The sequence below is a fragment of the Pinus tabuliformis genome, chromosome Q (genome assembly GCF_031772625.1).
Source record: "Pinus tabuliformis cultivar Carrire ecotype Pingquan chromosome Q, CPIR1, whole genome shotgun sequence".
NCBI classification, from domain to species: domain Eukaryota; kingdom Viridiplantae; phylum Streptophyta; class Pinopsida; order Pinales; family Pinaceae; genus Pinus; species Pinus tabuliformis.
Window position 1 is genome coordinate 1,209,104,694 of NC_142296.1, and position 27,924 is coordinate 1,209,132,617.

At 36.7% G+C, this 27,924-nt stretch overlaps 1 protein-coding gene across 1 annotated transcript; it reads right to left on the reverse strand.

The window, feature by feature from the left end:
• Window positions 1-16,999: 16,999 nt before the first annotated feature.
• LOC149224128 (F-box protein PP2-B11-like) lies at window positions 17,000-21,137 on the reverse strand. The gene is made up of 3 exons (XM_089386008.1): window positions 20,727-21,137; window positions 20,422-20,546; window positions 17,000-17,435 (listed from the first exon to the last, which is right to left on the reverse strand). The coding sequence occupies exons 2-3, from the start codon at window positions 20,544-20,546 to the stop codon at window positions 17,051-17,053; spliced, it is 510 nt and encodes a 169-aa protein (XP_089242134.1). The 5' UTR covers window positions 20,727-21,137; the 3' UTR covers window positions 17,000-17,050.
• Window positions 21,138-27,924: the final 6,787 nt, after the last annotated feature.

A 27,924-nucleotide genomic window follows, 5' to 3' on the forward strand; every position in this document is an offset into this window, starting at 1 on the left:
AAATAAAAAAAACAATATATATATATATATATATATATATATATATATATATATATATATATATATATATATATATATATATATATATATATATAAAAATTATCTTATTTCATATGGATATAGAAATATTGTATTTATAATTCATAATGAGAGTAAAATATGTTTACCATACCTTTTTTGTATCGGGTTTTAACATCAACAACCAATAACGCAAACATAGTTAGAGTGGGACTACTTTTTATAATACATTTAAGTAAAACTAACCAAATATGTATAATTATTTTTTCTTTTGATTATAGAGGACAATTTGTTGTTTAATTTAAAGAACATTTTATTTTTATTTTAAATGGCACATGTGTCAAGTTAATCATGGACAAAATTACACATCACCCTTATTATTGGGTTGTAAAACCAGTGTAGATCCATCTTAAGTATGGATTTAACATGAGCCTAGAGGGATCAAATTTCTTTAGGTGCAAACTTCTTTTAAAGTGGAAAATTTGAAGAAAAAAAAATGTATCCCTCTTGTCCCATGATAGATCCCAATGAATATGTAATGGTTCTCTCTCTATGTGTGTGTGTGTAATTTTTCATTGTTTAAATTGTATTTTTCAATGTTATATAGAGTACATTGTGCACATTAAAATGGTTGTATTATTATTAATATATTTTTAAGTATATGACAATATTAGTTAATCGTGTATATTAAAATATTTTATTGAAAACCCGCATTGATTTTTTTGTTAATATGAATATTTTTAAACGTCACATACTAATTCCCATGATAGGGGTGTTATGTTGGAAGGAGCAGGGTTTGGGGCAATGTGCCCACCACCCTTGATTGAGTAATTTCACATAGATGAAGAAAGGATGCACCTAGCATCTCACATACATGAGCATGCAGCCCTCCAATTGATGGAGGAGCTATGTGATGTTGGGGATGGGTGGCAGCGTCATTTGTGTAAGCCAGTTTGGGGGAGAGGTGAGTCCTTCGGTGTCATCGTGTAATCAAATTGTGGGATTTGTTGGTGGTGAGTTTCTAGAAAAGAGGCAGTTGTTGGTGTGGTCTATAAGAGATCAAGAATTTCCTCGAGCCACTCCAACTTGGGTGCTAGTTGAGAGTCTCTCTAGTTTGGCGTGGCCTTGCGAGGGGAAGATTGCTTTCAATTGGAAATTGTTGCTAGCGTTTGGAGTTGGTAATTCATGTGTGTTCTTGTTGGCCTCGCCTTGCTTATATTTGAATTTCTTGTTTAGTAATTATGGGAGCGTAGGTTTTATGGGCTAAACATCTCAGTTGCTGGATGTAGTTTGTTTCCTGGGGGTTGGGGTTTTTTATGGGTCTATGAATTTTATTTAGCATCAGGTGTTGGGTTTGTCTCTTCTCATGGGAGTAAGTATTTGTTTTTTAAATCAAAGGGTGGTCTAGGTGTCTTTAATAGCAAAGCTAGCCATTTGTTGTGTGCTACGTTTGGTTAATGGTTTGTGGGCTTTTGGATGTGGAAGTTTCTTGGTCCTAGGGTGTAGTCTGGTGTAGTCAATGGTAAAGGGGGTTGACTCTCTTGGCGAAGAAGTGTTGTCAACCCCCCTGCCTGGCGGGTCTTCATCCAGAGTCAGGCCATTTGTCTAGTGTTTTTGTGACAGAATTATTTGTTGGTATCTATGTTTTGCCGAGGTAGGGTTGAGTCGGTATTTATGTCTTTTTACAGGTAGATTCAACCCTTACAAGGAAATTGAAGAACCCTCTTGTGGCTCTACGATGTCACCAAGGCAAAGGGGGAGGAGCAGGAGGGGAGGTGGTGATAAAAATCAGTCAGGTCAGTGTGGGGCAAAGCTCCTTTCCCATGACTATGTGACAATTTATTTTAATGTTATTCTACCTGAGAATCGTCAGAAGATTCGTGAGCTTGAGATTAATGCAGGTGAAGCGAGTCAATCTCTCTCAAACTCAAAATTATTCGAAGACATGTTAGGAGGGGTAATAGACCCTAGGCACACCAGGGGAAGGCGTAAGCAGTGCTTGAACTTAGCAGCGCTCCATTGGCAAATGAAAATTCTTATGGGGTTGGTTCTAAGAGACAAGCAATTGGAAAAATATAATATCTTTGCCTCTATTGAGGATGTGAAGAGAATGTTGAGGAACCTGAGGTTTTGTGTGGACAAAATTGAGGCTCGTTTGATGCATGTGGAGAGCCACATAGCTTGTGATTCAAATGGGGGGAGAAGATGGACCCCCTGGCTCTAATGCTTGGGTTTCAGCCAACATTTCCTCCTTTGAAAATGAATAGTGTGTGTGGGAGGTGGTGGGTAATTTATGGGTCTCTCCTAATGTTTTTTATTTGGTTTGTGAAAGGCCCTGTGGTGGTCTTCTTATCTACGGAAGATGACAACTTATTTGGATCGCAATCATGTGTTTCTAAGTCTTGCTTTTGGTTTCAAGTATCAACATTTAACTATGTATTTTTGTCTTTGAGGAAATAAAAGTAAGATGCTTAGAGATTGGTATGAAGTTTTTGGGACAAAGGGTGAATGCTTGGGATGGTGTGGGCGGTGTTCCACCAAGGAAATTTTTCGAGGACATCATGTTAATGCTTCTCATCAAATTTACATTTGCGCCAATTCATCTTTCCCTCATTGATTAAATAAACATCATATCGTCTATAATTCTCATTGCATACTTTAAATACCACAATATGGATGTTAAGTTCAAATTTAAATCAATCTCCTAAATGGTTGGAAAAAAACAAGTTTTTTTTACAAAATGTAATATGTTTGAAACACACTATAAAATACATATAATCACTATTATTGTTTTTATTACCTATAATTATGTCTATATGGTTATTTCCAAGTATCAAATGCTTATAAACACTATTATTATTTTCACTACTTATAACTATGTTTAAGTAATTTCCGTGTTGAAATTATTAATCTTTTTATCTCATTTTTCTTCTCTACCTTACCAAATTTGAGCACATATTACAAACCCGCTGGCATTTTGAAAGATCTTAATCTTTATACAAAAAGTTAAATGATCTTAATCTGTGTACAAAAAGTTAATTTAACTTCACTTATTTATAGACTCCACATTTTAGAGAACCTTACCAAATTTGAGCACATATTACAAAACCACTGACATTTTGAAAGATCTTAATCTTTATACAACAAATTAAATGATCTTAATATCTGTACAAAAAGTTAATTTAATTTCACTTATTTATAGACTCTACATTTTAAAGATGCATAGCAAATTTATAAAACAAATATATTCCACTTATTTACATTATAGCAATTTATTTTCTTTAATTCAATTTATAGAATTTTTTAGCCAAGAAGCTTACTCTACAGCCCAGTATGGGGGATGTGTATGTTTGTCTATCCGTCCATTTGTGCCCATTTAAAACTAGCATTTGCACCACATGTTGCAAAGGAAACGCCGTAAGGCGGTAGGATAGGAAACAATAGCATAGAAGAAGAATTTTTCATACAAAGTTATCTGAGTTTGTTTCCAGTTGCGAACCATTAATCATTAACCCCAAAAGCATACTCTCTAGATGGCAAAGAGAGTTTAAAAACTGGAATGTTATCATTCATGTTTATATTTTGAGCCCATTAAGAAATCGCCCATTAAGAGATTTCACAATAAGGGAATCCCATTTTAGAGGATTTGTAATGTTTGTGTCATGTAAACACCCAGACATGTATGTAATATTTACAACATAAAAATGCTACATGAGTGGCATAAAAAGGAAAGTATGTTGATACAAAGCTACTCTTTGTTTTACACTTTCACCCGTGAAGAAAATGTCAAAATCTCTGAAGAGACAAAGCAGATAGGAAGGTACCTTATAAAGATTCTAGGAGTTTTATGCCTTGATGAAGGCCACATTCCTCAGAGTCACAAGTCAAAGATTTGGAATTTATTAATGAGAGTGAATTCAAGGCTTTGAACTCTGCTATATGAATACATAGAAACACTCCTTTAGTCCACTTTGTGACTTGTTATCAAGATAAAACGTAGGTGTATAATGTATTCATGAAAACAGATCAATGTCAAGACAAATAAAACTGGTGTTCTTTGTAAATGGTCTATGTTCTTCTAAAAACATGCACACATGAAATACCCAACCTTTTGTTGGTATTGTTGCATAACTGCTAGGTTTTTCCCACGCCTACCTTGCATGAGGAATTGATCACAAACCAAATATAAATGTCATTTTCTGCTAAATTTATCATGCAACCCAAACTATCCATCTTGCCAGCAGAAGACAGATAATAATTATAGACTATGAGCAGGAACAAGGCACTTGTCACAACATGCATATTGTTCCATTTTTGCGAGTACAACAGTCCACCTGAATACAGAGAAACACTCCTACACTCCTTTAGTCCACTTTGTGACTTGTTATCAAAATAGAGGATAGTTGTATAATGTATTCATGAAGACAGATCAATGTCAAGACAAACAAAGCTGGTGTTCTTTGTATGTTGTCTCCATTCTTCTTAACACATGCACACATGTAATACCCGTCTTTTTGTTGGTATTGTTGCAAAACTGCTAGGTTTTGCCCACCCCTACCTTGCATGAGGAATTGATCACAAACCACATATAAATGTCAATTGCTTGTGAAATTTATAATGCATCCCAAACTATCCATTTACCTCTCGTAAAATTCCATTCATTTTAATACCAAAAGTATCCTTAAAAACCTTCTTGATATCTCTGCCACATCTCCTACTTGGGTTGAGGTTGCATGTGCATTGATATAGTTGACTTGCATTGTTATTGAGGATACAATAATTAGTCATTAAGCATTTATAAGTTTCAATAAAATATTAAAACTGTAGTAATTCTACAACACTGATAATCCTTTATTAAAAAACCAAAAGCACTGACCTCCTCTGGTAAAATTCCTGCATCTTCCAGAGCTTTCCGAATGCACATTGAAACTCCAAGTCCATCAGAGTGTGGATCGGTCAGGTGGAAAACATCACAAGTGACAGTTCAGCTTACGTTGGGCTTTGATTGAATTCTCAAGAACTTCAGGGATCATGGCTTTGAATGTTGACCTAGTTTTTGAAATCTTAAAGCGAGTGGATGGCGCAACAATTGCCAATGTAGAGTGTGTGTCCTCTCTATTTTCTGCTCTGCAACAAGAGAAGATCATAGTTGGGAGGAACTATGCTTCTCACTATGACTTTGCAATATTTACATAACATTCCCATTTACATTGGAAATATAGAATGCATAAACTATTGCAATTCTCTACTATGGCATGATTTTTTCCTCCACTGGTTCCACAAATTTGACCATTTCGGTTTGCAGGAAAACTTCGGTGGGTCATTGAATTCTATGCCAATATGCTTGTATAATCGCAGCACCATGTGCTAATGCGTTGACTGGTAATGGTCTGCATTCTGCTATCGATTAGGAAACTTCTGAGTCCATTACCAAGCATGTGTTGTGCCACTTCACTCTCCGTATGCCATGGAATTTTGGCATTCTTCCTTTTTTCCAGTGGTAATATTATACAGCGAATCCAAGACTACCTATAAGGCCTCCAAGCGATGGTGTGACGGGCGCCGGGCGAAGTCGCCGTGCATGAGGGCGCGGGCGAGCGCGCGGGCGCACGCTGAACAGACGAATGCGACGTTTGTACGAGTTTTATGCGACGAAAGAAGTGGCGACTTGCGACACTTGGAAAATGCGTGGAACGAATAAAGGTTTATACGCCGATTTGAAGGGGGCTTGCATTAAGGCAAGGCCGACTCATGAAAGAATGTTTTAGGGGTGTATTATGACTGTTTTGGGGGTCAGCTGGAGTGCCACTGCCCACATGTAAACTAAGTTAAAACGCATATAAATATACATGCATTGGAGCTCATTTGATCATCGAATTCTCTATCACATCTACGCATAAGGTTGAGGGGTAAAAGAAGGAGTGCGCAGATTTAAGTAGAGCTACACATAGCTCATGCGCACTACTTAGAGGTGCAGTCTAAGGTTGTCTCAAGCCGGTAGAGGTGTGGGCAAGGTGTGCCCGGGGTTCGGTGAAGGTGCAGATTTTGTGTAGGACTTGGCTAAGGGATTTAGGTGGTTCAGGTGAGTACCTCCCTTCATGCAAGAGTGCACAATGTTGTAAAAAGGCAGGGTTGCCTCTCTTTGTAATATTTGGCTAAGTGTGAGAGTTGGTTTGGCCAAGACACACTTTTATATTGTAAATTGATATTCTTAATATATTGTCGGGCAGACTCACATTACGGGGAGTTGCCCCTCCCCTTTATACTTATTGCAATTGTTGATGTTCTTGTTAAAATTGTTGTGGATAATGAATGAGTATGGGCTTCATTAAGTATAAAGGATAATTGCATGTTTACTTGGTTGCGAAACACAAGCTAAGTAATGTTAAAGTGGAAGTAGGCGTAGTCCATGAATGTTAGTATTGGTGAAAAGAAAGCATTTGGTGGTGCCACACCTCGCTATAAGCGGTTGGAAGACTACCGCAGGTGTAGGGGCGTGACAATTGGTATCAGAGCAGGGTTGCTCGTGAAGGTTTGAAGCTTGTGAACAGGTTCAGGTGTTGAAGCATTGAGGCTGGTGTACACTTGACAGGTGAGAACAAGACTTCGGTTTGGAACTGTTGAGCAGGGTTGCTCGTGACAGGTACTTGCAGGTGAAGGAAGTCGTTTCACACAAGGGGAAAAAGGGTTGGTTCAGGGTTGCAGGTGACTTGGTGAACATGGAGAAGGCTGAAAAGGCAGAGATGGTGGATGAACCTACGATAGGTGAATCTAGCCATGGTGCAGTTGAAGCTTTCCGATACAAAGTGTTGGAATAGATGAGTCGATGGAGTTCTGAATGGTTTTCGATGAAGGCTGATAACATGAAGATTCGAGAGAGCTGTTCGGAACTAAGAAGGGAACTTGAAGAACTCAAGAGCCAATGCGGAAGTACGACAGATGTTGAACCCAAGGAACTTGATGAGGAGATCCAACGAAGTGGTCTTGATCTTCAAGAGCTCTTTGATGAAAGAGCCCGGTTGAGGAAGGAAAGTGCCAGGGTGGAAGCTGAAATCAAGCAAGTTGAGGAGGAGATAAAGAAGAAGCTTCTTGGTAAGAAGGTTTTTGTGATTGAGTAGGAAGAGCTCGACTACATTGACAGGTTGGGAACTCAATACCGAGGGCATCCAGAGGACATTCGAAAGTTTAGTTCTATGAACTTGGTCAGTGGACACTTGGTTGGTGCACTTAAGCAGGATGCGATGGAGGACAAGCTTGAAGGAAGTCAAGCTAGACCAGGATCGAGTTGCTTAGAAGAGCCAAGCAGGGAGGTGAAGTACCTTAGAAGGAAAGTCAAGATGGAGCATGAGCCAATTGACACTTCTGAGGCCGAATTCTTGAAGAAGGTTGCTAATGTAAGGCGCAAGACAAAGCCAACAGAGGAAGGTGATTCCTTGAAGCTAAGTTTTGTGCAGGTAACCGTGAAAGGCAAGAGATTTGCAGCTTTGGTAGATACGGGGGCTACTCATAGCTTCTTAAGCAGGAAGGCAGCAAAGTCTTTTGGAAAGAAAGCAAATATGGAGAGGGAATGGAGTGCTTTCAAAGCAATCAACTCTACCATTAGAGTTGTTGATGGTGTGTTGAAGGACACTCAAGTGAAAGTAGGATCGTGGTTTGGGAAGTTGGACTTGAGAGTTGTGGGCATGGATGATCATTCTATGGTGTTGGTGCTGGACTTTATGGAGCTTTCACAAGCCATACCAATGGTGGACCGGGACATTCTCTTGATCACAGCTGAAGGAAAGACCATGATGGTACCGATGAATAGAATAAGTTGTTTGGGGTATAGACCAAGGATGGCTTCTATGACTTTGTATCGCAAAGACCCAAATGTGAAGTATGAGGATGTGGAGCAAAGAGGACTTGGGAGTGTAACTCAAATAACGAAGGAAAGGAAGCTAGTTGACTTCGTTGCAAGAGCTGGAAAGAAGGATAAAGGAAGTGAGAAGACAACCTCACGAACATGGAGACACTTGTTGGGAGCATCTTCTACTGATGATCTTCACAATGGAGTTGCAAATGAAGGGAGTCTGAGTACTACTTCAGAGGCAGTGGTTGATGAGGATTATGGAGGTAGAGATCCTGTTGGGATAGTGGACTTTTGCAGGTATGCTATGGGCATATATGACTTTCAGTTGACAAAGGACAAGCTAGGTGAGCTTGGGTGTACATGTGAGGAGATTGAAGCTGTGCATAGATACTTGAGGACACAACATCAATCTGACACATGGGTGGATGAGAGTCAGGGAGGAAACTTCCTGGCCCTCCTTTCTCTATAAACAACCTTGGAGAAGGGTTGGTGTGGAGGCCTTGGTAGGAAGGAACCACACCAACTTTGCAAGGGGCCTTGGAAGGAGGCTTCTTTATGACAGATTGCAGACTTGGATGCAGATGACCAGAGGTTGGGATGGAGTCTACATGAGTTGGACATCATGGACAACTAGAGTCATGGACATCAGGTTGGAGATATGGAGCATGACGGTTATGCAGGGACATTATGTAGGAGCATGTGTAGAGGGTCATTCATGGACATTCTATGGGGAGTGCCGAAGCAAAGGATGTTGTGCATATGCTATTATGGAGATGTATGAGCTAGTGGAGAGGTTGTACACTCTTGTGCAACAAGACCATGGCTCAAACATGTTGCAGATGGGATGGAGTTTCCATGGACCTGAGCATGGATTGATAGATTCTTGATGAGTCCGAGATGTAGCAGAAGTCAGGAAGAGACTTGTGGTGGCATAAGGATGTGCATTCTTGTGATTTGGGCGTATGGTTGGACTGATCACCCGACTAGTTCGAGTCATGAGGGGTACCAATGTGCAGAGAGATGTGACTATCAGTTTTACACTTGACAGGGACATACATAGGTGTGTTCTGATGAGAGACTACATGGAGGAGTGACACATGATGGGGTCAACACAGGATGTTACAGTGGAGATTGTGGCAGAGGGGTCGATGATCATGGATCGAGATGATATCCGATGGAGGACATACCATTGAGGTGCATACCTTGGTATGGATTATCTTGGTGGCAGTTGGTCACTAAGGTGAGACATGATGGAGATGGAGTTCTACATATGTTGCAGGGATGTTTTCCTTATGTGGAGGAGTCAACATCATGGATGATGATGATCTTGGTGGATGGCCACCGGGATGGTATGTTGTCGAGGATGACAACGATTTCAGGTGGAGGAGGATGTAAGGCCTCCGAGCGATGGTGCGACGGGCGCCGGGCGAAGTCGCCGTGCACGAGGGCACGGGCGAGCGCGCGGGCGCGCGGGCGCACGACGGGCGCGCGCTGAACGGACGAATGCGACGTTTGTACGAGTTCTATGCGACGAAAGAAGTGGCGACTTGCGACACTTGGAAAATGCGTGGAACGAATGAAGGTTTATATGACGATTGGAAGGAGGATTGCATTAAGGCAAGGCCGACTCATGAAAGAATGTTTTAGGGGTGTATTATGACTGTTTTGGGGGTCGGCTGGAGTGCCACCGCCCACATGTAAACTAAGTTAAAACGCATATAAGTATACATGCGTTGGAGCTCATTTGATCATCGAATTCTCCATCACATCTACGCATAAGGTTGAGGGGTAAAAGAAGGAGTGCGCAGATTTAAGTAGAGCTGCGCATAGCTCATGCGCACTACTTAGAGGTGCAGTCTAAGGTTGTCTCAAGCCGGTAGAGGTGTGGGCAAGGTGTGCCCGGGGTTCGGTGAAGGTGCAGATTTTGTGTAGGACTTGGCTAAGGGATTTAGGTGGTTCAGGTGAGTACCTCCCTTCGTGCAAGAGTGCACAATGTTGTAAAAAGGCAGGGTTGTCTCTCTTTGTAATATTTGGCTAAGTGTGAGACTTGGTTTGGCCAAGACACACTTGTATATTGTAAACTGATATTCTTAATATATTGTCGGGCAAACTCACATTACGGGGAGTTGCCCCTCCCCTTTATACTTGTTGCAATTGTTGATGTTCTTGTTAAAATTGTTGTGGATAATGAATGAGTATGGGCTTCATTAAGTATAAAGGATAATTGCATGTTTACTTGGTTGCGAAACACAAGCTAAGTAATGTTAAAGTGGAAGTAGGCGTAGTCCATGAATGTTAGTATTAGTGAAAAGAAAGCATTCGGTGGTGCCGCACCTCGCTATAAGCGGTTGGAAGACTACCGCAGGTGTAGGGGCATGACACTAATGCATAAACTATTATTAGATATCATCCTATAGATCAAAATGACAAAAGGATGGCAGGTGGTTCCTTTCTGGGCAGCAGGGTGTCTAAAAGGGTAGCCTGGTTCCTTATGTACTGTCTTGCTTCACTATACTATTTCATGTTTCAACATGTTAAAAGACAGATTAGAATTTCAATAAGGAGCTTCATCATTCAGAGGGACAGGCATGCTCCAGCTGGAAGTAGGGGATATTTTGGAATTTGTTTCCAATGAATTGCCAGACAAGCCAAGGGCAATTTATGCCCTCTTAGTGCAATTCACACCAAGAAGTTCAGAAGATTTAGCTTTTTACTTGGAGATTTCCAATGAATCGCCAAACAAGCCAAGGGCAATTTATGCCCTCTTAGTGCAATTCACGCCAAGAAGTTCAGAAGATTTAGCTTTTTACTTGGAGACACTTTCGAGCCAATGCCAAGCAGGCACCAGAAGCAATGTTCTGCGAGATATCACAAAATACCCAACTTGATTTCTGCAAGTATTAAATTTGCAGAAGCCAGGTTTTAATCTTGTATACTCTGTATTAGAGTTAGTTAACATTATCTCTCATGGCAACGAGGCAGAATTATATACTGCAAGTTGAAGTAGTTCTATAGACTTTTCAGTGGTACTACTCTCTTGCACTGGTCTCTGAAAGAGTATATTGTAGATGTATTTAGCTCAGCTTCAGCAGAAAAGCTGCTTAAGAAGTTCATGATATGCCTCGCAGAATATTGTACTGAAACATTTTCTGATGTTTTTCCGTTTTTGAACGACATGGTGTTTCAAATAAAGAGTGGAGAAAACATTGATTGCCACTGTTAGTTCCTTGTGGGTTTGCTCACCGCTCAGGCGGGAAATGAAATTTCCTTAACAAACGCTAATCTTCCAGGGAATAAAATGTCGTTATTGGCTGAAATTACAAGTTTACAAACAAATGACGAGGCTTTGGGAAATTGTTTGAAGGGGTTTCCTTGTGCTAAGAATAAGGAAGATATGGCTATATTGATGTGTACATGGACACTTATTTTCGATTGCTCCAGGAGGATTTCTTATGGGTTTTGAAGAAGGGTATCTCTGCTCTAAGGAAGAATTTGTTACAGGATGCGCCAAGGCACTTGAAGATTTGGAAAAATGGTTATGTTCTGGGAATCCATTTCGGTGGAAGCTATTCATAACTGTGGCTATACATGTAAAGAAGCTGAAGAATTATAAGCGTCCACTGTCAGGAAGCTTTCTTTGTCTCTCCAATGATGGAGGGAACTTTCAGTCCCCAATTTGGGGCATTGTGGCTCATTGTGAATATTCTATGAATGGAATGATCATGTTTGCAGGGATTGTGGATGGAAGAAGCGGAACAGGAGAAGTGGATATCCAGGCAATTGGTCGACTCTTATGTGCGAGCTCGAATATTGTGATCGCTGAAAGCCCTACATTTTACAAGGCCTATCGACCTGTATTGAAAGCATTGCAGGGGAAAGATATGGTAAGGGTCATTTCACTAGCAACCGAACCATATAGAATATCCTCCTTTGCAACTAAGAAAGGTTGAATCCTCTTTGTGTGATACAATGGAGGAAGCCTTGTGGTGGACCTGACGAGGATACTTTGGTCCATATCCCACCATGTAACTTGTGACCGTAAATCCAACTTATATTTGAGTGGTGTGCAGTGACTTCATTTTTTATCTGTAATATTCCTTGTGGAAATAACTATACTAATTACTTCGATGAATAGTCTAAGTTGATTGTGCATAATAAAAAACAAAATCACTCAGACATGCAATCATTATTGACATAACATTCCCATTTACATTGGAAATATAGAATGCATAAACTATTGCAATCCTCTACTATGGCATGATTTTTTCCTCCACTTGTTCCACCAATTTGACCATTTCGGTTTGCAGGAAAACTTCGGTGGGTCATTGAATTCTATGCCAATATGCTTGTATAATCGCAGCACCATGTGTTGATGCATTGACTGGTAATGATCTGCATTCTGCTATCGATTAGGAAACTTCTGAGTCCATTACCAAGCATGTGTTGTGCCACTTCACTCTCCGTATGCCATGGAATTTTGGAAATCTTCCTTTTTTCCAGTGGTAATATTATACAGCTAATCCAAGACAACCGCATAAACTATTATTAGATATCATCCTATAGATCAAAATGACAAAAGGATGGCAGGTGGTGCCTTTCTGGGCAGCAGGGTGTCTAAAAGGGTAGCCTGGTTCCTTATGTATTGTCTTGCTTCACTATACTATTTCATGTTTCAACATGTTAAAAGACGGATTAGAATTTCAATAAGGAGCTTCATCATTCAGAGAGACAGGCATTCTCCAGCTGTAAGTAGGGGATATTTTGGAATTTGTTTCCAATGAATCGTCAGACAAGCCAAGGGCAATTTATGCCCTCTTAGTGCAATTCACGCCAAGAAGTTCAGAAGATTTAGCTTTTTACTTGGAGATTTCCAATGAATCGCCAGACAAGCCAAGGGCAATTTATGCCCTCTTAGTGCAATTCACGCCAAGAAGTTCAGAAGATTTAGCTTTTTACTTGGAGATTTCCAATGAATCGCCAAACAAGCCAAGGGCAATTTATGCCCTCTTAGTGCAATTCACACCAAGAAGTTCAGAATATTTAGCTTTTTACTTGGAGACACTTTTGAGCCAATGTCAAGCAGGCACCAGAAGCAATGTTCTGCGAGATATCACAAAATGCCCAGCTTGATTTCTGCAAGTATTAAATTTGCAGAAGCCAGGTTTTAATCTTGTATACTTTGTATTAAAGTTAGTTAACATTATCTCTCATGGCAACTAGAGTTAGTTAACATTATCTCTCATGGCAATGAGGCAGAATTATATACTGCAAGGTTGAAGCAGTTCTATAGACTTTTTAGTGGTACTACTCTCTTGCACTGGTCTCTGAAAGAGTATATTGTAGATGTATTTAGCTCAGCTTTAGCAGAAAAGCTGCTCAAGAAGTTCATGATATGCCTCGCAGAATACTGTCCTGAAACATTTTCTGATGTTTTTCCGTTTTTGAACGACATGGTGTTTCAAATAAAGAGTGGAGAAAACATTGATCGCCACTGTTAGTTCCTTGTAGGTTTGCTCACCGCTCAGGCGGGAAATGAAATTTCCTTAACAAACGCTAATCTTCCAGGGAATAAAATGTCGTTGTTGGCTACAAGTTTACAAACAAATGACGAGGCTTTGGTAAATTGTTTGAAGGGGTTTCCTTGTGCTAAGAATAAGGGAAGATATGACTATATTGATGTGTACATGGACACTTATTTTCGATTGCTCCAGGAGGATTTCTTATGGGGTTTGAAGAAGGGTATCTCTACTCTAAGGAAGAATCTGTTACAGGATGCGTCAAGGCACTTGAAGATTTGGAAAAATGGTTATGTTCTGGGAATCCATTTCGGTGGAAGCTATTCGTAACTGTGGATATACATGTAAAGAAGCTGAAGAATTATAAGCATCCACTGTCCGAAAGCTTTCTTTGTCTCTCCAATGATGGAGGGAACTTTGAGTCCCCAATTTGGGGCGTTGTGGCTCACTGTGAATATTCTATGAATGGAATGATCATGTTTGCAGGGATCGTGGATGGAAGAAGCGGAACAGGAGAAGTGGATATCTAGGCAATTGGCCGACTCTTGTGTGCGAGCTCGAATATTGTGATAGCTGAAAGCCCTACATTTTACAAGGCCTATCGACCTGTATTGAAAGCATTGCAGGAGAAAGATATGGTAAGGGTCATTTCACTAGCAATCAAACCATATAGAATATCCTCCTTTGCAACTAAGAAAGGTCGAATCCTCTTTGTGTGATACAATGGAGGAAGCCCTGTGGTGGCCCTGACGAGGATACTTTGGTCCATATCCCACCATGTAACTTGTGACCGTAAATCCAACTTATATTTGAGTGGTGTGCAGTGACTTCATTTTTTATCTGTAATATTCCTTGTGGAAATAACTATACTAATTACTTCGATGAATAGTCTACGTTGATTGTGCATAATAAAAAACAAAATCACTCAGACATGCAATCTCTTCTTGGTCCACCCTGCAACGATAGTGAGTTCTCGATGAAAAATATCTCCATCGGATATCCATGGCTCAAATACATATTTTTTTAATCGCTACAAATAGAAAATTATGCAAAAATTAAAGATAAAAGAAGAGTGCCTACTGTCAGAACCCTTGATGCCACAGTTTTCCTGTTGTAAGTTGCAGGGTGGGAAGGGTCAACTTGCAGGCTGAAGGGAATGCGCAAATGAGCGCCGAGCATGGGTAGGAACCCAGTGGGAGACAACCAGAAGGGTTGGTGGTCAGAAGGCCTCAAATCGACCCTGCATTCATCTCTTCGGCAATAATTACCGAAACTACATGGATTATGGTGGCATATATTGTCACACACAGAAAATAATATGGCACTGGGAATTTCATGGTTAGAAGTGGGCAACAAAACCAGCAAAAGCCGAAGTCTGTTTAAATACAAATATAAAGACATCATAGACGTAGCTATGAAAGTTTATCCAACTGCACTTTCTGCAGCAAAGCTAGAACAACATACATACAAAAAGTTGGAACACTTACAGATTCTTTGTGCCAAAAAGTTGCATAAAACAAAACACACATTCGCTTGAAAATCTAGGAATCATTTGAAGGGGCAAATCTGAAATGGGTATAAAAATACCAACGCTGCAAGATGTCAGGGGATCCTTTTGCGAATCCTTGAGCTCTTTCAGAATCTTTTTTGACACCCATAAAAATGCAAGATGTCAGGGGATCCTTTTGCGAATCCTTGAGCTCTTTCAGAATCTTTTTTGACACCCATAAAAAGGAAAGAAGCACAAATATAAAACCCATAGATTGAAATCCCCACAAATAAAATAAAACACATAAACTTAATCCTACCCAAAAATAAGCGAGCAATGCAATTAAGAAACACACCCTGGAGAAAAAAAAAACAAAACAAAACAAAAAACGAAAACAAAAACAAAAACCATAAAGTACATGCATATCGAGTAAACTAATCATTTGAAGGGGCAAATCTGAAATGGGTATAAAAATACCAACGCCGCAAGATGCTTCTGCAAATCCTTGAGCTCTTTCAGAATCTTTTTTGACACCCATAAAAAGGAAAGAAGCACAAAAATAAAACCCATAAATTGAAATCCCCACAAATAAAATAAAACACATAAACTTAATCCTACCGAAAAAAAAGCTAGCAATGCAATTAAGAAACACACACCCTAAAGAAAAAAACCAAAACCAGAAAGTACATGCATATCGAGTAAACTAAAATAGGGAAAAGGAAAACTATAATAATTGCAATTTAGACATTACCCAGACAAATCACCCATTGGAATGTCATTTCTCGATATTGTGGAGCGATTCCAATTGAAATTCTGATTAAATAGGGAGCAAGCATCCAACATACATATGCAGGTAACTTTCGAACCCTTAAAAAAGGCAACCCACATACAAAAAGCTAGAACATCATACATACAAAAAGTTGGAACAGTTACATATTCTTTGTGCCAGAAAGCTGCATAAAACAAAACACACATTCGCTTGAAAACCCAAGAATCAATTTAAGGGGAAAATCTGAAATGGGTGTAAAAATAACTGAGTTGCAAGATGTTTGGGGATACCACTGCAAATCCTTGAGCTCCTTCAGAATCCTTTTTGACGCTATGGCTGCAACTCTGAATGTTGTGCAAACCCTTCACTTATTAGAACATAAAAATCGAAGAATACAGATATGTCACCAGGTGATTGATATAATAATCCAATGGATCATATTAATCTGATTGTCTAACAAAATGATTGGATGATGCATAACCGCACACAGTGACACCGAGCAGAGTAGCAAGACCTAGCTGTCAGAAAAACCAAGCGAGACCTAACTGCGAGAAAACCCTACCAGTGGAATGGAGCCTAGTAGAGCTAATGTTTTGAACAAGAAATACTCATGTTTGGGCAGTTACAAACAGTTTTCAGATTTCTATCGCATATCAGATCGAACAGTAGAATTTGTTTTAATCGTATAACATATAAGATCGACGATGCACGGTGAGACAGGTGGTATGGAGAGGGAGTTCATTTCAAAGAGAAACGTCTTACGGCGTAATTAAAGTTAAAATTAAAAATTATGTTCTAAATAGAAAAATAATGTTGATTATAATTTTTAAAAAAATGAATATATTGTAAAGTAATTAGAAGTAAAAAAAAAGTGTGAATCAAATGTTATACTTTTCAAAAATATTTGAAGAGATTTAAATAAACTATTTGAATATCTAAGTTAACTAATTTATGTTTATATCAACTTAATATATATATCTATAGATAGGAAGAAAAAAATTAAGTTTTTATAGCTAAAAAATTTATTTGGTCCTATATATACTATATTTAACATTCAAAAATGCAATTTAAACAATAAAACATAACACATTACACATGAACAAATTTGATCCCTCTGAACTCATATTAAATCCATACTTAAATAAATCTATACCATTCAATTTATAAAATAAAGTATGCTACTCATCAAAAACAATAAATGCCGTGTCATTTATTGCATACACTATAAATGAAATCATCAAAAACAATAAATGCCGTGTCATTTATTGCATACACTATAAATGAAATCAAGTCTGGATGGTTTCAATCCTTATGCCAAGTCATTTATTGCATACACTATAAATGAAATTAAGTCCGGATGGGTTCAATCCTTATGCCATGTCATTTATTGTCATACACTATAAATGCAATTAAGTCTGCATAGGTTCAATCTTCACGCCATCCACAAGCAGCCCACCTTTCGGAGTCCAGGATGACACTTCTTTCATATAAAATTTGATGGGAGAGTCTGCTGCAGGTTTTGTTCTAAATTCTCCTACAACCACTTCCATCCATCCATTATTTAAACCCTGGTTTTGGCCTCTTCTTTCACTCAAACGCTCCTCTAATTCCATCTGTTCTCCGTCCGGCGTTGTAATTGAAAAAGTAATTGGCATTTCCCACCCATACTCACGTTCTGTGAATTTAAGGACAAACACCACTCTGTAGTTGGTATCCGGAGACAAAAGCCTGCAGTCGATTTGACCATGGACCTCCAACCACCAAACCCTTGATAATTCCGCAAGCACCTCGAATCTGGACACAAACCATAACGTCAATGTATCATCTCTTTGAGGGTTTCCTCTGTTTAGAAACAAGGAGAGCTAACCAGGATCATGCGTTCGCTTGAACACCATACAAAGAACACAGGACTTATAAAAAGAACAGAGACTCAAAACAATATAAGAAACTAGAGAATCATTGCATCTATTATGAAATTGAGAGCAAGCCCGTTTATTTATAGCAAACTGGGAATAATCAGCATTAAGAATGGGTGGTTAGTAGTTCACCAAACAACAACAATAAGTAAGAATTCCAAGAATTCCAATATACAGAGCTATTAGAAAGTAAGAATTCCAAGAATTCCAATATACAGAGCTATTAGATCATTGTAAACCTAAACACATGGTGTATGTGCACCAACACCCCTTAAGTGCAATTTAGGGAAGTATGAAAAGATGTGAAAATTCAAAGATGGATCTCAACTACAAGGTCTGAATAGATAGCGCGTGCCTTATGGATGAACGTTGGCAAAGGACCAGAACAAGACTCCGAGAAGGGAGTAACCCCAATGCATAAACACTTGGGAGTTGAAACTCAAAAAGACCTCACAAAATTGTGGCATGAACACGAGGCATCAGAAGTTGAAAGATCCAATTAGGAAGTATGACTAAATTTTTAAAAAAGAGTTATGTGATCTCAAAGAACATGGTGGAATTTTGTAGTTCACCAAACAACAACAATAAGTAAGGATTCAAATATACAGAGCTATTAGATCATTGTAAACATAACCACATGGTGTATGTGCACCAACACCCCTTATAAGTGCAATTTAGGGAAGTATGAAAAGATATGAAAATTCAAAAATGGGTCTCAGCTACAAGGTCTAAATAGATAGCCCGGGCCTTATGGATGAATGTTGGTAAAGGACCAGAACAAGACTCCCAGAAGGGAGTAACCCCAATGCATAAACACTTCGGAGTTGAAACTCAAAAAGACCTCACAAAATTGTGGCATGAACATGAAGCATCAGAAGTTGAAAGATCCAATTAGGAAGTATGATTGAATTTTTAAATAGAGAGTTAAGTGATCTCAAAGAACATGGTTGAATTTTGACGTCGAAGTAGATTGATTGTAAATATCTAAGTATAACTAAATTTCTGAAAAAAAGGGTTAAGTAACCTCAAAGAACATGGTTGAATTATGAAGTGGAAGAAGATTGGTTGCAGAGGCGCAAGATAGCAAAAGCTGACAACCCCACATTAATTCAAAGAACATGGTTGAATTATGAAATGGAAGAAGATTGGTTGCACAGGCCCAAGATAGCAAACACTGACCACCCCACATTAATGCTCAAAAGAATTGGTGTTAATTAAGAACCAAAAGAAAGGCTTCAAACAAATACAAACACTATCAACCATAAAACGAGAAATGTCATGTTGCATGAGTTTTGGAACGTGGGAACTTGGGTACGTGTGTGTCGGGAACTGCTAGAAGTTTCCCCAAAATTTAGAAACAACTAATATTATATAATAAAAAAATTTAAAAATATAAAAAAAAATATATATATAATTATATAATAATCAAAATTAATATTAAATCAAAATATTCAAATATTAAAACCAAGCTAAATATATAATTTCTCTTATATATAAATATATTCTATGGGTGTCCCTCTCCCTGAGTCTCTCCCTTTTATATATATAAAATATTAAAATGTCAAGTTCATTATCAGTTCTATGACCAGTATTTGAAACAATCTGCCTTAAAAATACAAAGGAACAATTTTACCTATGTTTCTCTAGTTATTCTTATGAGAAAAAGTAAAGCAACTCTAATGGTTAAGCATTGATTGCCACATACAATATGCACACAATCTTTTGCAATACATATACATAAACAACAAAATAAATACTCATCAACATGACATCCCAGATATCGCCCTTACATTGAGGTGTCACACGTTTCCTTAACCCATCAAGAGATTGCTCTAGTTTCTCAATTAAGGATATCCGTGTTAAGGACGTCTTTGGCCTTTCAACCTGCGAAGGTTTCAACAAAGGCTCATGTTTTGTGGGCAGTTCAACATATTTGTCTACATGCTTTGTATTCCCCAACCCCAGGGAACCCGGGAACTCCAAAAAAACAGTCTTCAAAACTCCCAGAACTTTCCCAAGCTCCCATTGCAGCTCCCGCTAAAAAGGAAACATTCTCATACAGTTCCAAAGTTCCCGGAAGCACGGAAACCACTGGAACAAGTTTCCCACCGTTAAGAAACAATTTCCGTGTAGAGAAATGAAACATGTAAAATCTAAAAACTTCCTAAACAAACTTTTTCCAAAACTCTAAAATGGATAAGTGGCCCAAACTAACAATGCTATCACAAGTCCACATAAAGACTTCAACCTGCCACACAAAGCTAAGCAAAGACAAAATCTGTACAACTTCCCTGCAAGTGCAAATTGCAATCAGCAGGAAAACCCTAAACGAAGAGGGTATTCAATACATTAAGTAGAAGGTGGCGTTCATTAGACCTTCTCAGAGTTTCTCTCACCCACTGTGCATCTGATGTTTGATATCCCAAACCTAGGCTCCCCAGTGAGATATCCAGTAATCTCCGCATGATTCAGATAAACCCCAACCACAGCCAACCACAACATTCATCCAAAGGCAAAAGACGCCATTGTGCAAACATTGACTCACACCCAGCTTCCACTCACGTTAGAAGGATCGCTTTGAGAAAAAGGCAGCCTTCCATGCCTGCAGAGCAGTGTAGGATTCCTAGGCCTCGTTTTCGGAAAGTACAATCTAGGGTTGACTTCAAAATTAGCCCCCAATAACTCCAAACCATCATCATCCTCTAAGGCCAACAGCTGTCTGTGTATGATTTCTGAACCAGATAACAATCCTCTCCCTCCATGAGCAGCCATCACAGAATACCGTGACGCCAATACCAACCAGAGAAGGAGACCCTTAGACTAACAATTTGAAAAATAAAAAGAAAGAAGATTAATAATCAAACCTGGAGTCGTGTCCGTCTCCAGGAACAAAACGCCAATATCGTTCGTCGTCGCCCCAAGTGATAGTTAAGGCTCTTGCAGATAACATGTAACCCAATTTCGCTGGGGATCCTTCCAGCCAAGCCATCTGTTGTTGTTCCAGCAGGAAAACAATATGAATTATGCCGTAGTTTAAAAATTATGTTTTTTTTGCATGGAAAGCTATGAAAATTTCGATTGTATTTTGAAAAAAATTAGTGAGGATTTTTATAAATCTAACCAAAAATTGTTAAAATTTATAATTTTAAGTGCCCTGATATATAAATACCTTTGTGCCCCCATCTATGAGAATTGAATCGCCAAGGCGAGCGCACAGTTCTCGCTTTGAACCTGGGACAGGGGGGTCAGCCCTGGGTACGAGCTGATGGCATTTTTAAGGAAGGAATTTGTTCCAGAGATCGTCCGAATAGGACACAGATTTGAGGAGCTTGGAGACAACTGACAGTCTGCCAATGTCGCGCGGCGTAGTCAAGGAGAAAATGGCAGATATACAGCTCTCTGGCAGGTCCAACATACCTGTCTCGCGTTTGCGTTCAGGATCAGGCACTAATCCAGCAATTCGGTTCCCGATGGCCGCCATGGCTACCTGCTCAAAAAACATACAAAGAGCAAATAAGTAGTTGTGGACTTGGCCATGTAAAAGAGTTACTTTTTAGTGGTGGTTTGGGTAATGGTTTTGGTCAAGTTCTCAGGGTTTTGGTCAACTATGGCATTACAATTGAGGTGTTAGGTGGGCAATTTTTATTATAATGGGTGTGATTTAGATAAAATTAAAAATAAATATTTAAGAATATTATTATATAATTTTAAAGAGTATTTTTTTACAGGTTATGTTTAATAAAAATTAATTGTCATTTGATGATCAAAATAAGTCATGAACTATAATTTCACTATTAAATTTGGGTTTTTCATGGACAATATTTATCCACCATGTAGAGTTTTTACTCACAGGTTAAAGAATTTTACATTCAATTTGAATTTTTTTTTGAAGGAATGGTTTTGGAACAAGTTATGCAATTGGTAAATTATAAAATTTGTTCAAAGTTGGATTACACTAATGTGTTTTTTTTGTTATTATCTTAAGGTTTTATATTGATGTAATCCCACATAGATGATGTATTTCACATTGATGAAACAGTTAATAAATGAATTTTAATGTTATTGTTCATTTGTATCTACGTTATGCTTTACACAGGGTTTGCTTGCAACCTTTATTTTAATATCAATCTAATTTTTCTATTTTTGGTTATTGTCTAACATACTCATTATTTTTTATGCATTGATGAAAATTTTAATATATTAATAAAAAAATAACATTTATTTTATAATTCTTCATTTGCTTATGACTTTTACCTTGACTCACAATTTTTTATTGGACTAATGGTCCACTTTGGACGTGAGTGCCTCAATTCTCTACTAGCATACAGGCATTATTAATGTTTAATTTGTTAGAGAATAATAAAATATAATAGTTACAATAAGATTTATGAGCACTCTATTGTAGTGACATTAGGAAAGTGTATAATAAAATATGCACAACACAACAACTTATAATTTAATAAAAAACACTTAATAAAATATAATAGTTACAATAAGATTTTATTAATAAAGAGTTTATCTTTTTGTAGGTGGATATAATATTTACATATGATTACATTATTAACCCAAGGAAGACTTAAACCAAGAACCTTGGGGAACCAAAGTCCCCACTCATAAGGCCATAGTGAGTGGGGATGCCTCACTTAAGCAGTGGTTAATTTTATTATGAAATAATATTTAAACCAAATTATTTTATCTCTAATTTTATTTTACAATTTAATATTGGAAAACACTCCAAAATTCTTTTTTTTTTTGCAAATAAACATGACATATTCAATTCAATGCAAAGTTTGTCAATTAGTTTTAGTTGTCAAATACTTGCTTAAGCAAGAATACATTATCTTCTTTATGGGTGAGAAAAAAATTAATTTAACTTTGAAATCAATGGTTAAGTATTTTATATATAAGAGTATGTGTTGAAAACTATATTTTTAAGGAAATATATTTTGGTTTTAATTATTTTAATTGTAGATTTGTTTTACAACTTAATATAGGAGATGTTGTCACGTTAATGTGTGTGTGTGTGTGTATATATATATATATATATATATTAAAAATAATAATAATAAATATAGATTTTTTTATATATGTATATGGCTTTCACTCCCCCCAGCCAGGATCGATTCCTGTGGCGGTGGTTGAGGCCCCGCGCTATGGTGTATTTGTGACGGCTATGCCGTAATTCTGCTCATCTGCTGGCTTCGGCCATATGTAATTATCTGCGGGCTTTGGCCATATGTAATTATCTGCGGGCTTCGGCCATATGTTGATTTTCCCTCTAAAAAAATAAAAATAAATTGTTTGGTATAGCATGATCATATGGGAAATATTTCTTCATTTTTATTAACATGGAAGGCTAGAATATTGTTAGATATCATTTCCATGGGAATCTAATAGTAAACAATTAGTCATGTAAAAGAGCACAATAGCATGATTGAATTAAGTTTTCAAATTTTTATTTTCAATAATCATGGGATTCTAGGTTATTTAGATAAAAAAATGAAGTCAAAATGTTTTCATTTTTATTGGTGTTATATTTATTGTAATTAAAAGTAATCAATAAAATTTTAAGAATGAAATATGAAAAATACAAATATGAATTGTTTAATATGGAAAGAACATTATAATAATTACACCCCAAATGTAGTTGAGGGTTGAGAGACATCAAATCTCTTTGTAAATTTTTAATCAAAATTTAAATTCGAAAATATATTTACACTTCCAAAAATTTGAGTTGTGTAGATAACTAAAAATTAAAATAAATCTAAATTAATATTTATAAAATTTACACTTTGATAATAGAATCTATATTTTATATAAACCTTATACTATAAAAATGGTTTTCATCATTTTATTTAATATATACCAGATTTATATATTTATAAATAAATCTATAAAATATAAATTGTATACTATAAAAATAATTTTTTTTTATTTAAAAATATATTTTGATATATAATTATATATAAAACTAATTTTATTTAACTATTACAGTTTTTTGTCGTAATATGTATCCTCTTACTACCCATTATTAATTTTCTAAATTATAATAAGTTTTTACAGTATGTATAAAATAAATTATTTAATTAAAATTCCTAATTACTCCAATTTTCCCTCCCAAAAAGTACTTAAAATTCCAAAGTTTCCATGCATGCAAGCAAAAGAAACTCTTACTCGATTGAAAGAATGAAAAGTCAGATTATTCTGGCACTCCACCCAATTGACTTTAAATTATTTTAATGTATACAATTTGATGATGTTCGTACACATCAAACCTCGTAGAGATCCCCCTGCACTGCCACGAAATAACGTGTAGCCTAAGTTTTATCCACCTCAGCTCTAATGGTTTGATTTTTGTTGGCAAGGGCTAACGAGTTTGCCATAGGGTATTAAATGTCCGTTCAGCTGCAAGCTCGTTAGCCATATAACACGAGGTGGGGATGGAGTGTTCGGAAAGTCACCGTGCCCGCGTGTTAGATATGGCTAACGAGCTTGCAGCTGAGCAGGCATTTAATGCCCTATGGCAGGCTCGTTAGCCCTTGTCATTTTTATTTGCCAGGCATGCATTTTTAATATTGCCTCTCATTTCACATTAAATGTTAATTAATTTATTTTTAATAAATAATAAAAATATCGTAGGTGATATAATAATAATTAATAATGTAATATATTGAAGTTAATTTTTGTTATTATTATATAATAAAAAGTAAAATATTTCAACCAATAATATTTGAGATAATAAATTTAAATTTTATTTAAAAATAATAAATTTAATTTCATAATGTTAATTTTTTTTTATAAATTTTCAATTTTTTAAGCAAAAGAAATAATAATAAATAAATAACAGCTAAACATATCTCTTTAATTTAAATTTATAACTTTTCAGAAAAACATGTATTCTTATAACAAGAACTTATACATACATTTCGCATATTTGTATAAATAATGTGTTGTTATTTCAATTTTTGAAAGGTTCTATTGGCTCCAAATATGGATAAGACACTCTGCAATGTGAAATTGTTTTGTTTTAAATAATTTTTCTTCAATTAAGTAGCTATTTTAAATTATAAATTGCATTTTTATAAATAACAGTTTATATCAATTTTAATTAGGGATTTAGCAAGAGTAAAGAGGATCAAAATTTTTAAGGTGCAACGACTTTTTCTATAATGTAAAACTTAAAGAATTGTACCTCCAAATATTGCATCTTTCTCTGGACTTGATAGATGATGGTTAAGATATTTCTCTATATTTATGGAGTTAAATATGCAATTCCATTAAATATTTGCTCCATTCAAAATTAACCCTCAATAAAAGGGTCAAAATGTAAAATATTGATACTTGAAATGCTATGACAACAAAAATTTAATTAAACCCGTATATAATATGTTAATGGTTGACATTGAATTAATATAATTAACATGAGCATTAAGATATTTTATTTATGGATTATGTTCTCCACATTAAAGTTTTTTTTTAATATTTTTTTCAATACATTTCAATATTACTTTCAGTCTTTTTACTTTCAATTACTTCTTCCTTTTGCACATTGAAATATTTTGTTGTAATTCATATATATACATATATGTTTATGGTTTTTCTAAAGTTGATATTAAAATAAATTAGTTAACAAAGATATTAAAATGTTTATTTACATATCCAATTGAAATATGAAAATATAAATAATATCAATTTTATTTATTTTTTTAATTACTTTAAAATAATTTTAAAAGTTATATGAGGCTTTGAATGAAGATCTGGTGGGAGGGGCGAACATGGAGGGTGAGGTTTCTCACATCCATGCCGAGTCATTGGGTCATGTGGAGCAATCATCTACATTGGCCTTCATAGTAGAACAGTTGTGTGATATCTTAATCATTATTGATGTCATCCGCCAATAGAGGTATGACGACATAAATGAGACTATTGCCTACATAAATGATGTCCAATACAGTCAACGGGGAATTTTGGAGCGCATAGCATCTGTGCAATGTAGCCGGTGTAGAACCAATGAGCGGTTTGACAAGATCGAGGCATGGCTTACTCATATCAATTTCCATATTCATGAAGGCCATGGCCATCTTGTGGACCCGAGTGTTGCTCATGCACCGAATCCTTTCCCTTGACATGTTATGTACTGTTTTTTTTTTTGGTTATGCATGTGTTTTGGGTTATATGGCTCTTCTGCCTTTGGGGTTCGTGTAAAAAATGGCAATATATTCTATGTTTTTGCAGTACTTTTCTTACTAACAAATCCAGCCGAAGTGAAGTTGGGAGAGTAGAGGGGCTCTAGACTATATCTTGTACATTTTTGAAGAATTAATGAAAGTGTCTTCACCAAAAAAAAGAAAAAAGAAAAAAGGAAGTAAGTAAGTAAAAAGTTATATAAAATTATCTTATTTCATATGGATATAGAAATCCTCTCCCTTGAAATGTTATCTATTGGTTTTTTTTGGTTATGCATGTGTTTTGGGCTATATGGCTCTTCTGCCTTTGGGGTTCGTGTAAAAAATGGCAATATCTTCTATGTTTTGCAATACTTTTCTGACTAACAAATCCAGCCGAAGTGAAGTTGGGAGAGTAGAGGGGCTCTAGACTATATCTTGTACATTTTTGAAGAATTAATGAAAGTGTCTTCACTGAAGAAAAAAAAGAAGTAAAAAGCTATATAAAATTAAATTATCTTATTTCATATGGATATAGAAATATTGTATTTATAATTGAGAGTGAGAGTAAAATATGTTTACCATATCTTCTTTTAATTGAGAGTGAGAGTAAAATATGTTTACCATGTCTTCTTTCTATTGGGTTGTAACATCAACAACCAATAAAGCAAGCATAGTTAGAGGGGGGACTACTTTTTATAATACTTTTAAGTAAAACTAACCAAATATGTATATTTATTTTTTATTTTGCTTATAGAGGACATTGTTGTTTAATTTAAAGAATATTTTACTTTTAATTTAAATGGGACATGTGTCAGCTCCAAGTTAATCCTGGACAAAATTACACATCACCCTTATTATTGGGTTGTAAAACCAGTATAGATCCATCTTAAGTATGGATTTAACATGAGTTGAGAAGGATCAAATTTCTTTAGGTGCAAAATTCTTTTAGAGTGAAAATTTTGAAACAAAAAAAATGTATCCCTCTTGTCCCATGATAGATCCCAATGAATCAAATGTATCCCTCTTGTCCCATGATAGATCCCAATGAATCTGTAATGGTTCTCTCTCTCTATGTGTGTGTGTGTGTGTAATTTTTCATTATTTAAATTGTATTTTTCAATGCTATATAGAGTACATTGTGCACATTAAAATGGTTTTAATATCATAAATATATTTTTAAGTATACGACAATATTAGTTAATCTTGCACATTAAAATATTTTATTGAAAACCTGCATTGATTTTTTTGTTAATATGAATATTTTTAAATGTCACATACTAATTCCCATGATAGGGGTGTTATGTTGGAAGGAGTAGGGTTTGAGGCAATGTGCCCACCAACCTTGATTGAGTAATTGCACATTGATGAAGAAAGGATGCACCTAGCATCTCACATGCATGAGCCTGCAGCCCTCCAGTTGATGGAGGAGCTATGTGATGTTTGGGATGGGTGACAGAGTCATTTGTGTAAGTTGGTTTGGGGGAGAGGTGAGTCCCTCGGTGTCATCATGTAATCAAATTGTGGGATTTGTTGGTGGTGAGTTTCTAGAAAAGAGGCAGTTATTGGTGTGGTTTATAAGAGATCAAGAATTTCCTCGAGCCACTCTAATTTGGATGCTAGTTGAGAGTATCTTTGGTTTGGTGCAGCCTTGCAAGGGGATGATTGCTTTCAATTGGAGATTGTTTCTTGTGTTTGGAGTTGGTAAGTCATGTGTGTTCTTGTTGGCTTCGTCTTGCTTATATTTGAATTTCTTGTTTAGTAATTATGGGAGCGTAGGTTTTCTGGGCTAAACATCTAAGTTGTTGGATGTAGTTTGTTTCCTGGGGGCTGGGGTTTTTCATGGGTCTATGAATTTGATTTAGCATCAAGTGTTGGGTTTGTCTCTTCTCATGGGAGTAAGAAGTTGCTTTTTAAATCAAAGGGTGGTCTAGGTGTCGTTAATAGCGAAGCTAGCCATTTGTTGTGGGCTAGGTTTTGTTAATGGTTTGTGGGCTTTTGGATGCGGAAGTTTCTTGGTCCTAGGGTGTAGTCCGGTGTACTCAATGGTAAAGGGGGTTGAGTCTCTGGGTGAAGAAGTGTTGTCAACCTCCCCTACCTGGCAGGTCTTCATCCAAAGTCAGGTCATTTGTCTAGTTTTTTGTGACATAATTATTTACTGGTAGCAGGGTTTTTCCGAGGTAGGGTTGAGTCGGTATTTAT